This window comes from Glycine max, chromosome 18, assembly GCF_000004515.6.
Source record: "Glycine max cultivar Williams 82 chromosome 18, Glycine_max_v4.0, whole genome shotgun sequence".
In the NCBI taxonomy this organism is placed as follows: Eukaryota; Viridiplantae; Streptophyta; class Magnoliopsida; order Fabales; family Fabaceae; genus Glycine; species Glycine max.
The window spans coordinates 49,654,733-49,666,690 of NC_038254.2; the positions used below are offsets into that span (position 1 = coordinate 49,654,733).

General features: G+C 31.5%; 1 protein-coding gene across 1 annotated transcript; it reads right to left on the reverse strand.

Annotated features, from left to right (window-relative positions):
* Nucleotides 1-232: 232 nt before the first annotated feature.
* LOC100819788 (protein SCAR2) lies at nucleotides 233-7,779 on the reverse strand. Its single transcript, XM_014771167.3, has 9 exons — nucleotides 7,372-7,779; nucleotides 5,315-5,478; nucleotides 5,081-5,204; nucleotides 4,844-4,973; nucleotides 4,642-4,703; nucleotides 1,333-4,531; nucleotides 1,151-1,237; nucleotides 943-1,050; nucleotides 233-834 (listed from the first exon to the last, which is right to left on the reverse strand). The coding sequence occupies exons 1-9, from the start codon at nucleotides 7,524-7,526 to the stop codon at nucleotides 784-786; spliced, it is 4,080 nt and encodes a 1,359-aa protein (XP_014626653.2). The 5' UTR covers nucleotides 7,527-7,779; the 3' UTR covers nucleotides 233-783.
* Nucleotides 7,780-11,958: the final 4,179 nt, after the last annotated feature.

Genomic DNA, 11,958 nt, shown 5'->3' on the forward strand with positions numbered 1-11,958 from the left:
TTAGCATGATGAAATATTGATTATTGTAATTAATGTTTAAAAGAAAACTTACACTGTATCTTTTAAAATGACATTTGCGCAATTGAAAATATAATTAATTTCATTCCTCAGATTATATTTAACATGCTACTAAATATTTTAAAAATTATTTTTTTTCTTTTTGTTTAAAAATTAATACACCTAACAAAACAACATGAGATAGATAAATTGTTCTGAATCTATACAATTTTAATTTTAAAATATTGCTTTCAATTTTATACTATTATTTTGATTTTGGTTTAAAAACAGCTGGATACCGTACATCCAAGGTATTTTACACACGTGTACATATATACTATTGTATTGGACACAAACAGATGAGCTACATGATATATGAGGCAATTATGAGAAAACCACTACATCACTGAATTACAAAATTGATAACTCAAAAAAACTTGACAACCACAACACGAATATACATGTTCTTATATGAAGAGGAAAAAAAAATTGTTGATAGGTTGTTCGTTGGTCTTGTTTGATATTGAGCCAGCCTGAGTCTGAATGAAGTGAGTTTGACCTCCGAAAAAGGCTCTGAATGGATGCTACGCTGTATGCCTGCTCCAATGTTCGTGCATCTATGTGTGAATTGGGAGGACTAGCAAAAAAACATATGCTGTCTGAAGTATACCATCATATACTATGAACATAGTGTAGGACAAAGAATCTTTTGTATGACTGTATCACGTAGTTTTCCTATTCATTACAGGGAAGAATGACTCGCTCCAGTACTTTTCCCTAGTAAGATCAAGAATCACTCCAACTATCTGCATCATCTTCATCGCTTCCAGCGAATGCCTAATTCAATAATGAACAATAGTTTAGTTAGTACTTAGTTGGTGCTGGAAGAGGAAGGGGTTGAGGAGCACAAGCTTGTTACAATAAATAAGAGAGTGAAAGAGAGACCTGGCGGATTGCATTTGCTTTTTCCAGGATGGCAGCGACCCTCAAGTTCGTTTTTGGACCCTGAATCCTGGGTGGTCGTTGAACCGCAGCAGGCCTCAAGTTGAATGACTGACAAAAAAAAATGTGCATATATATATATATATGTTTTTTTAATTTTTTAAATACAAGAAACAAAAGGGTACAAGGTAAAAGTTGCTGGCTCTCTAACCTTCGATCTTATCATTTCTAACAGTGATTCTCTTCCATCTTCCTTTGGTGCTCTGGGGGGCATAACACGTTCAGTGACCTTCCTCAGCTGCAGTGGTTCGGAGGCAGTGTGTCATGCAAGAATTTTAAGATCACATAAAGACTAAAGAGTACATTATATGAGAACAAGAAAACTGTCATTACCCTGCTTTTGTCTAGAGCAGCAACAGGATCAATTACAGGATCCTCCTGAGGAAGAGGACGCTTATTCTTTGGCTTTCCATTTGGCGTCTCAGTATTATCACGCTTGGATGTTTGAGAAGATGTATCCAATGGAAACGCCATTTCTCCCTCTGAAGGTAGCAGGCTGTGATTGGTCTCCTTAATTTCTAGACTTGGCGGTGACATGGGTGAGGTTGAAGGATCTTCTTGTTCCCTTTCCAGATTAATCGAAGACTGCTCAAGAGTTTTAACTTCTAAACTAGTCTCTTCCATTAACTGACTTGGAGATTGTGTTGGTTTCTCTTTTGGAGAAATGGGATCATCTCCAGAATCTGGACATTCTGCAGGTAGCACTAAATGCAATTCTCCAGGTCTATCCTTTGTAACTTCTAAGCTGGTACCTTCCGTTAATTCACTAGGAGATTGAGTTGGTTTTTCTTGTTGTAAAATGGGATCAGCCCTAGAAACAACACATTCAGCAAGAAGTGATGGTGGGCATGGACTTGGATTTATTTCTCCCTCCAAAGCAACAGCATATCCAAGTGGAGACCTGTCCTGTAATGTTAAGAAAGGGTTCTGGATTTGGCTTTGTTCTGGAACTAGGAAATTATATTGACCATTTGCTTCATTTACCATTACAGGAAATTGAAAAGGAATAGAAACAGGCTGCTCTGACATTCCCACTGAAAACCCAGAAGAATATTGATGGATATTACTTTCCACAGCCATGACAGGCAAAAATAGATTCTGATACGGCAAGGTCTCTTTTTCAGAAGTTGGTAAACCAAATTGAGACTTATCATCAAGTTTATTGGGCTGTATTGGTTGGAGTGAGGCTAGGTTTACTTCTATGTCTTCTCTCTGTGTAAAAAGGGAAGCATGTTGAACCTTGCCCGTTCTCCATTGCATTGGAGGCAGAGGGGGCATAGGTGGCATCTCCTCTAGACTGTTTTTAGATGCCTTGGGTAAGAAGTCAGGAATTAGGGGTTTTAATGGATTCATGACACGTTTTGTTGGATTAATTCCCTGACCAGATAACCTTTGCGTGTCTAGCTCTGAACAAACAGGCACCGTTTTCAGGCCATTGATAGAAGAGCTATAATGGATTTTCTCCTTAATAGATGAATGTTGCATATTATTCCTAATTCCAGAATCAGAAGGATCGCATGGAACTGATCTGCTCATGCTCAACTGTACATCAATAGAAGTAATTTCAGGTTGATCCACTACCTTCTGTGCTGCTAATTCTGTCAAAGATTCTCTACTGTCTGCCTCACTGACTATCATCTCTTTCTCACAAGGATCTGCAAAAATAGAAAGAGTTTCTTCCAACTTTGTAAGATTACTCATTGGAGAAGATATGATATCTGAAGATGAATGTTTAATATGAACATCATCTTCAACTAGATCCAAACTGCAGGTGGATCCACTTATTTCATCACCAGGCAATATCCTTGGTACCTCTTCAAAATTCACTTGATGATCAGGAGGCAAAAATTCAACTTCTGCTAAATCTGGCTTGTTTCCACTTGTAAAATCAAAGCATAGCTCCTGTGTAATGCTGCTCTTTGATGTAGTCTCTGCAACAGGAAACAAATCTTCTGAGTTAAGCTGGGTAGCTATAATATCATCCTCAGATTTTAAATTTTGGACATCAAGCAGCAGCTTAGTATCTGGATTCAGGTCTACTTCCATAGATGGGCAAATGGGATCCTCCCCTTGTAAACCAACATCTCCACTAACCAATATTTCAGAAGAGCATTCATTAAGAGATTCTGCCTGAAAAACTTCAATCCCAGAATGACCACCAGATTCACCTTCATGAGCTAAGTTTAATTCATTAGAAGTTTGTAACAGATCATTGGAATGGACATAGGGATCACAGACATCCAAGTTGTTCAAAGAATTGTTATCAAAAGAAACCACTGGGAAAGCATCATCTCTTATTGGGTAGCAAGCATCAGATCTGGCCACTATAGATTCGACAAGACACTTCTTTTCTTCATCATCTTCTATTCTTAAATGAAGCTCAACAGGGCCGGAGGGTGTTTCATCTGATTGCCTTCCTGTCCCTGCAGATAGGGACACTGGTGAGGCAGCTCCAAGATCACTATACAACATTAAATGTTCAGAATCCATCAGACATGAACCAGAAGAGACTGGTCTAGAATCAGAAATCACTTCACCCTGAGCATGTTCATCATCATCCACGACAAACTCACGACAGTAAGTCCTTTGAAACTCAAAAGTAGGGGGAAGCTGGTCAGATGACATATCTTCAATCCTTGATGTGGAGTTTCTGATATATTGAAAATCTGAAAACTGTTGTAGTTGGGAATGTTCTTCACTTATATCTCTTCTGAATGGACTATTATCATCAGATGCCCAGGAGGTCCCTGTTGACAGAGAATCTGACAGCTGACCTTGCACTTCATTATGCTCTCCATTTCTATCTTGTTCAAATGAACTAATTTCTTCAGCAGAAGTTAAGGAGTCACCAAATGATTGAGAATCTGAAAATTGAGCTCGCAGTTGAGGTTCGCCTTTGCCATTTGAATCAGTTAAATTTTGAATATTTAATAATTTTTTCGTAGGTCCACACTCATTGTCTGTATCCAATTCAGACTCAATGGTAGCTAATGCATCCATATAATCATCAACCTCACTAATCACATCATCAGAGTGGTAGCTATCTAAGTTGAATTCTCTTTTATTTTGTTCATCAAATACTAATCCTGCTTCATCGAGTACCTTGAGATAGTCAGAAGACATTTCCTCTGTGACACCACCAGAGATTTGTTCATTCACCTCCACAATATATCCATCCATCTCCCTATCCATTTCTGCGTATGAATTCACTTCTAGTTCCTGCTCATTTGGTGATGACCATGTGTTTTCATTTCCCAAAGACCTATTCATAGGAGTAATGCTACTGATTTCAAGTATTTTAATCCCACTTTCACTAGAATCATCTGACACCAACTTCCCGGGCTGTGGAATTGAAGTTTCACAAACCATTTTATGATCAGGGGAGGGGATTTCCAGAATTTTCTCCATGTAACTTTTCCATGTTTTTGCTTCAACTGCAGATCCATTCAATTGTTTCTTTTTCAACTTCACAAGGCGAGCAGGATCCCCACAAGCATTCTCAATGCGCTCCTGAAGAAGTAACTGATGCAGTCTGCAATAATAGAAATGGATTGAGTCGCCAATTAACCATTTAAAGACCTTTTTGCATTTCTAAAACCAGAAAAATAATTAATGCACCACGATAAAATTAGTGGAGCTTACTTTGCATGTGACGGTACAACTTCAGGGGTTTCACCATTCCGCAGTCGTGTTCCTTTCTTTTGCTGGATAGAAAAATAAATACATATTATACATTCAAAATTGCAGGTATTCAATTTTTCATGCATAAAATTGCTTCATGTGCCATAAAAAACAATTTTGCAGAAAATTACGATATTAAATGATAGAACAAGTGCTTTAGTACCTTAACTTTATGAATTTTCTTTTCCCTTTGAACTTCTACTGTTACTTTTCCAGAGGAAGCAGACTCCACTATAAAGAACGACGGATCAGTATAACGCTTCAGACATGCCCCAGCCCCCGCCACATCAAACCTTTCAGAGCCAAGAGAAAAAAAAAGTTTCAAATATCTATAACATAACATAGTAATAAATGTATTATTTGTTCTAAAATTTATGTTCTACGAATCAAGTCACCATACTTGTCCAGAAGGAACAATCTTGGAGGTCCACGGCACTCTTCATATGAATCCATTATAAATCGAGGTAAGTCTCCGCGTGTAACAAGATTCTGTTCAGACCGAAGATTAGGATGCCATTCAATCCCTGCAATGCAATTGGCTTGTTAAAATTTGTCAAGGGAACGCTATCACTTATTGATGACATATTTCAGACACAAACAATAAACAAAAAGACTCTGTACAGATTAATTTAACCTCCTTTTGTAAAAAATGATGAATGATGAGTTTGTGACAAAAAAACTTTCTCTAGTGCTGGAACTTCAGCCTCAAGCTGTTGAACACGAGACACAAGATTGTGGCCTCTTGCAGCAGTAGCCAGTACTTCTTCATGTAAGTCATGGAACATCTCAGCAGCAAACCTAAAAAAATGATACAGTTAAATGAAGAAAAATTACAGACGATGGTGGCTGTATAATTTAAAATGTTAAATACTGATGACGGGCACACTGCAGAATGGAACTAATTTTCTAATAATGAATTGCAAGGAAAAGAATGACACTATTACTGCAACTTGTGAGATACATAAATTTTCATACCATAAGCATTTGAATTAATCTCACACGATTAAGGTCCTGTTTATAACTGTTTTAACAGTTTTTTTTTTAAGAAAAAAAAAATATATGAGTAGCTTCCTTCTAAAAGCTAATTTTCAAAACTATTTCCAATTAAATTAATTTTAAAACGGAAAACACACAGCTACAAGCTGTTTCTATTTTCACTTTGACTATGAAACAAAACTAACTAAAAAGTTAGTTGGAAATTGAAAACTAGCTTAATAAATTATAAATATTTGGTAAAATTCTGTTAAAGTAGCTGAAAATGATAAAAGGATAGAAATAATAAAATAATAATTTATTTAAAAAGGATAATAAAGAAATTGGATAGATATATTGAAAATAGAGACGAGAGAAAATATAAAAAATTGAAAGCTAGCATTTTAAGAAAGTTACTTCAAGTAGTGTTTCAAAAAATATTAAAAACTACTAAAAAACTTGTTTACCTAACCGTCAAACAAACTTTTTCGACTAATAAAAAAAGTTAAAAGCTAGCCAAAATGTCTTGGCAAACATAACATTTTGGGTTTTTTTTTTTTAATTCTAGAAACAAGGAAACAATTAATTCTGTTTTTAATCCTGTTTCAAAAGTAAAAACACATTCTCAAAATAAATTTACCAATCAATTTTATTTTTATTTTTCATCTCTAAAACTGTATTCAAATTGATGCTTACCAAAACAAACAGTTCTTCAAATTATTTTACAGAATAGTATTTTAAAAAAAAATCATAAGTTCATAACACAATCAACCAAGCCGTAAGCCACCTGGGATCAGTTCAGGTGGTTGATGAGGAGGTTGCAGATAGCGGATCCCTTGAATCCTTAACACTCACTTAAAATCCATCAAACGAAAAATCACAATATCTGTAATTCTAATCACCTTAAAGGTAAGCTACTTAAATTGCACTTTCTCCTTCAGTGATGTTAAAAATCAAATATCAGCAAATGCTCAAAATCATCAAAAGCATACTTTATCAGCAGTCCAATTATATATAAGCCAAATAACTCGATTCTTCAAATCGAAAACATCAATCAAAGAGTTGTAATCTACGCATCGTTCAATCGAACACCCATACATAGATACAAAGCCATCCAACATGTTCTCATTCTCAACCAAGAATTTAAACCAATCTATGCACCAATCACCTTTTTTCTTCCCTTTTCATCCTCCCAAAAAGTGGCTACATACAAGGAAAAAAGAACCAAAAGCTAATGAAAATTCAAGGAAAAAACACAAATAAACCGAAAAATCAAAAAATCAAAACGAAAACAAAATGCAAAAACCAATCCCACAGATCAGTTTCAACTAGTAAATCATAAAGCACAAAAATAAACAACAATCACAACACATTTCAAAAAAAGTAAAAGAAAAAAATATCTATTCTGCCACCTACTCCATCCACCGAACGAGCTTTCAAAGTTCCAAACACAGACAAAAAAGAAAAGAAAATGCAAAAAAAAAAAAAAAACTCGCTTGAATCAACGCACACTCCACTAACAAAATCCATCAACAACAACATTGAACAAAAATTAAATTTCAAACGTTGCATTCAAAGAGAAACTTATTTCTTTCTTCAAACTCGGTAACACTCGTTTAAGCTCATTGCGATCAAGCAAAGCGCGAGCGCAACTCGAATTGCATAACCACCGCAACGACGATGAAAGCGGTTTTAGAGAGAGAGAGAATGCGAACTGACTGAGCGAGGTCGCCGAGCTGGCGGAGAAAGCCGACGAGTCCGGACATTGCGACGGCTTCGAGAAGAGCTTCGGAGTCGTCGATATCGGCGGCGCGGCGCAGCTCCGGATCCGCAAGAGCGTGCGCGCTCCGAATGTGGTGTCTACAGAGCGGCATTCTTTAAGTTCGTGCAATCGACGAACCCTAATTCTGTTCTCCGGTTGTGTTTTCCGATCTTCACTCCGGCGACGTTGCGTTTTCCGGCGGTTTCACCGTGGGAATGGAAGAGAGCAAGGGAGAGTTTTGTTTTTTTTTTTTTTTTTAATTATTTTATTTTTGTCTTAAGGAAAGAGAAAATGAATGAAAAATTTAATATATAGGGTGGAGTGAGTTAGTTAGAGAGGTGAAGACAGGTACTGTTTTCCGTGTGTGTGGGAGTGAGATATTTATTTCCTATATTTATTATTTGTAGTGAAACGGTTAAAAATATAGTTAAGACTTGAGTTGTATTTTCTACTCTATTTACTCACTTGTAGATATTTTTAGATTTTACTATATAGCTGAATTTAATGATTATATTTCATTTATTATAAAAAAATTACACTATTAATCGATTAGAAATTATTATTATAATATATTTTAGTTAAAATTTGTAATAAAAAAATATCCATAAAAATAAAGTAAAAAAATTTACAACTACATCACGTTTAAATACCTTACCTAGATCTTCTTAATTAAAATTTTATAATTTAAATGTATTAATAGTATAAATATTTTTTATACTATCATTTAGTTATAAATTATTCTATATAATAAGTTTTTTGAGTTTTATAAGAATAAAATTTAATAAATATGCACTATTAATATACAAGTTTAAAACTACAAAAAGAAATTATCCTCAGTAATTAGAAATTATTTTTAGTATGATTTTTATAAGATATAATAAAAATCATCAAATTTATTATAGTACATGATAATCTTTTACCAAATCATATGCAATAGTTTCTAATTAGATGAGTATAAAATAATATTTACATTGCTAGTGCATATTATTTATTTTTATAATTATTATTTTAATGATAATTAGTTTTAAAATATATCTAAAATAAATTTTGATTGGTTAAATAATGTAATTAATTATAAATAACAGGTCATATTCAAATGTAAATTTAAATTTAAAAATTGAGAGGTCATAGTGCTGTCACCTGTTTAATCCTTTGAATGGCGCGCGCATTGTGGCGCTTATGATGCGGTAGGTGGTACGGTTGGATGGCGTGACTTTTGGATTCAGTTATAAACTTATAATATAATATATACTAATAATAATAAAAGAAATACTTTTATTTTGATGTATATATTTTATTAAATCGTTTTATTTTTAATTAATTTTTAAATTTGTATTATTTTTCTCCTAATAATTACAGATTATTTAATTATTTTTTTAACTTCTAAATCTTTTATTTTTATTTTTAATTAAAATATATAAAGAGACACAAAATTTCTCTCTTCTCTAATAATATATAAAGATAAATGTTAATCATTGTTATAGAAATATTGATTAAATAACTTTAAAATGATTAAAGTTGTGTTTTTGTTAAGAAATATTATCGATGTATTCTATTGTGATTTTAATAACCTTTTAGCATACTTTTTAATAACTTTTTCATTATTAAATATTTGATTAGTATCCACTGCACGTTATAATAAATGAAAAATATAATCCAGATTAAATACTGTGGAAGAACGAAAGAGATGTAATTAGTGATCAGGTTTGAGATTACCAAAGACTAATCTTGACTTACTGTGCAAATCCGACATCAATTCCTGTACACACACCTATGATCCCTTTTTTTACATGCCAAGTAAGACTACTGCCACTACCAGTATTCATTTCAAAGCAAAATGATACGTATAATTGCATAAACAATAATTAATTATTAAGAGGTCTATTCATTTGAATAGAATGTATAAGTATTATTATAAATTATTTGGTGTCGTTTTTATAAAAAAAGTCAAACTTTAAGAAATATGAATTTTTTTGGAGAAATTTCTCTATAAAAAATTGAATTTCTCTTATATTGATGATAAAATTTTTTTATCTAACTTCTTCAAAATTAAGGGATATATAAATAAATTTTAACATACAAAAAAGTTTAATATATTTTATTTTCATATATTTTTCATAAAATATTTATACAAAAATCATCTAAACTAAACTTGCATATTATTATTGAACAAAAATTTGGAACGATATGAATAAATAAAGTATCTAAATTACAATAAAATAAAAAAGAATAAGTATAATAGTATATTCCACTTTCCACATCAAACCGAAGACATTTTTAAGCAAAAGGAGACAATGTTGGAGCTTGGGGAATAGCTGATTGTGACCCTAATTTATTATTACAAGTATCATCTTGTCTATTTATCATGTTCCCAACTTCTATTTGTTTTGTTTTGTTTGTTGTTGAGAGAAGCAAACACCGTTTTGCCTTAAAAAAAACATAAATTATAAAAGATCATAAGTATATTTTTTTATGTAGAACTTTTTTTTTTTAAAAAAAAATACTACTAATTTACAATTAGTAAAAAAAATTTGAATAAGAAAGTCAAGATTTTTAGCTGTTTTATTAAGCAGAATCAATTTTAATATGATACTTTGAAATTTTTGAAAAAAAAATATATTTATGTTTTTATTTTATAAGTGGTGATATGTTATCATATAAATAAAACTAACTGCTTTATTACCAGGAATTATTAAATTTGACCTAAATTACATCTTTTGTCAATCAATTTTTTCATTTAATTCCAGTCAATTCAATAGTTAAGAATCTTCTTTTCACTTTGTTAACCTATTTAATTATATAAAAAAATAAATATTTGAAACACTAAAATTGTTTCGTGAATGTATTAATTAAAACATAACTACATTTGTAACATAAAAAATCTTAATACTATTTTCATGGACAACAAATAGTACAAAAACAATAAGACCAAATTTTAAGATCTAATTTGACCCTCATGATAATTATAATTTATTTTGCAATATGTCTTAAAATATTACATAAACAATAAATTTATAAATCTAATTTAGGTCAAAAGAATTTAAAATAACTTAAGTCTAACTTTCTTAATTAAATAATCTAACAAGACCTAAACATAAGTACTATAAGTTAGACCATAAATTCTTACTAATCTGACTTATTTGCTCCTGAGTTCTCAATACACGATGCAGTAATTAAAAAGGAATGTCAATAGCTTGAAAAAAAGAAAGATAATATAATTACTAATTTATAATGCAGGTAATAATACCTTCACAAATTCCAAATAATTTTGATTACAGAAAAAGAGCGTTTGTTAGGGAAGACCTTTTGAAAACGTCATTTGATCAGACAAAAGAAAATCGGCGCCCATGTGGACCCAACGGTCTTGGATGCCAATGGGATATACTCCGCGTGCAATTATGCAAATCACTTTTCGTGCTTTTTTTTTTTATTTCTATATATATTCAACGTGTTATTTATTAATACTCTCTGTCTCTTTCTTAGTCCTCATAATGGGTCATTTTATTTAAATAGTATTTTTTATTTCTACTTTCTACTTGAAATTATCATGATAGATATTTTAATGTAGATCCAATAGATAAAAATAAAAGTAGGAATTCTGATATTTGGTAAAAATACTTTTTTTAAAAGTATATCTTTGAAAAAGTACTTATATTTAAGATAACATTTTGTTTTGTTTATTTAAACTGATTTTGTTTTAAAATTTATTAATTTATTTATTTTAAGAGGTAAATTCTATCTATTTACTTAAAAGACATTTTTTTAAAAAATATTTATTTTAAAATTGCTTTTATGAAATTTAAACAAATCTGACTCAATAGTAATTGTGATAGTAAGTATTACTCTTTGTTTCTCTCAATGAGAAAATAATTATGAAAAATAAACAATAAACAATTTCGGAAAGATTGGATAGTGAAATTAACCAAATTTATAAAATATCCGTGAACATTAGTTAAGTCATTTATCTGCATTTAAATTTATCATTCTTTTTCCGTTTTTGACTTTTTTTAGCTTGATTTGGGACCCTTTTTCGTTAAACAGATTAAATTACTATTTTTACTTTGTGGGGGAAAGCATGGCCAATTAGCATGACATTAGGTAATATCTGTAAGAGACCTTCCAGTCGGATCCGTGTCTAAGGGGAAGAAAAAGAAGAAAACAAAATTCATACTTGCTTAGGTGGTTAACTTTAAAGCTTATTTATATGATGTATTGATAGTTATATATCATTATCAACAATTTAATTAAAGCTATGATCCACACTCCATTTTAATAATTCTTAGTCTTTTTTATTAGTTAACAAAGATTGGTTCACTTTATAAATATTGTTTGGTAAAAAGTTGTTTTTTTTTTTTTTTAATTTATAGTGGTTTTAGTATTGTTTGATTATTTTATTAGTATTGCACCATTCAATATTTTTATTCTGGATCATCTTATTTCAAAATTCACAGCTTGATTAAAACTTATGTTCACATAAATCATATTTACAAAACTATGTTATATTTCATTCAAGTATCATGCTCAGCAAGAAGATTAATTTTGAA

What these genes read in the sequence shown, in the direction of transcription:
- LOC100819788 (XM_014771167.3), bottom strand. Translation starts at nt 7,526, where the DNA reads ATGCCGCTCTGTAGACACCACATTCGGAGCGCGCACGCTCTTGCGGAT. An exon ending in CAGCTCGGCGACCTCGCTCA is followed by an intron (nt 5,479 to 7,371) that starts GTCAGTTCGCAT and finishes TCATTTTTTTAG; the next exon opens with GTTTGCTGCTGAGATGTTCC. An exon ending in ATCATTTTTTACAAAAGGAG is followed by an intron (nt 5,205 to 5,314) that starts GTTAAATTAATC and finishes ATTGCATTGCAG; the next exon opens with GGATTGAATGGCATCCTAAT.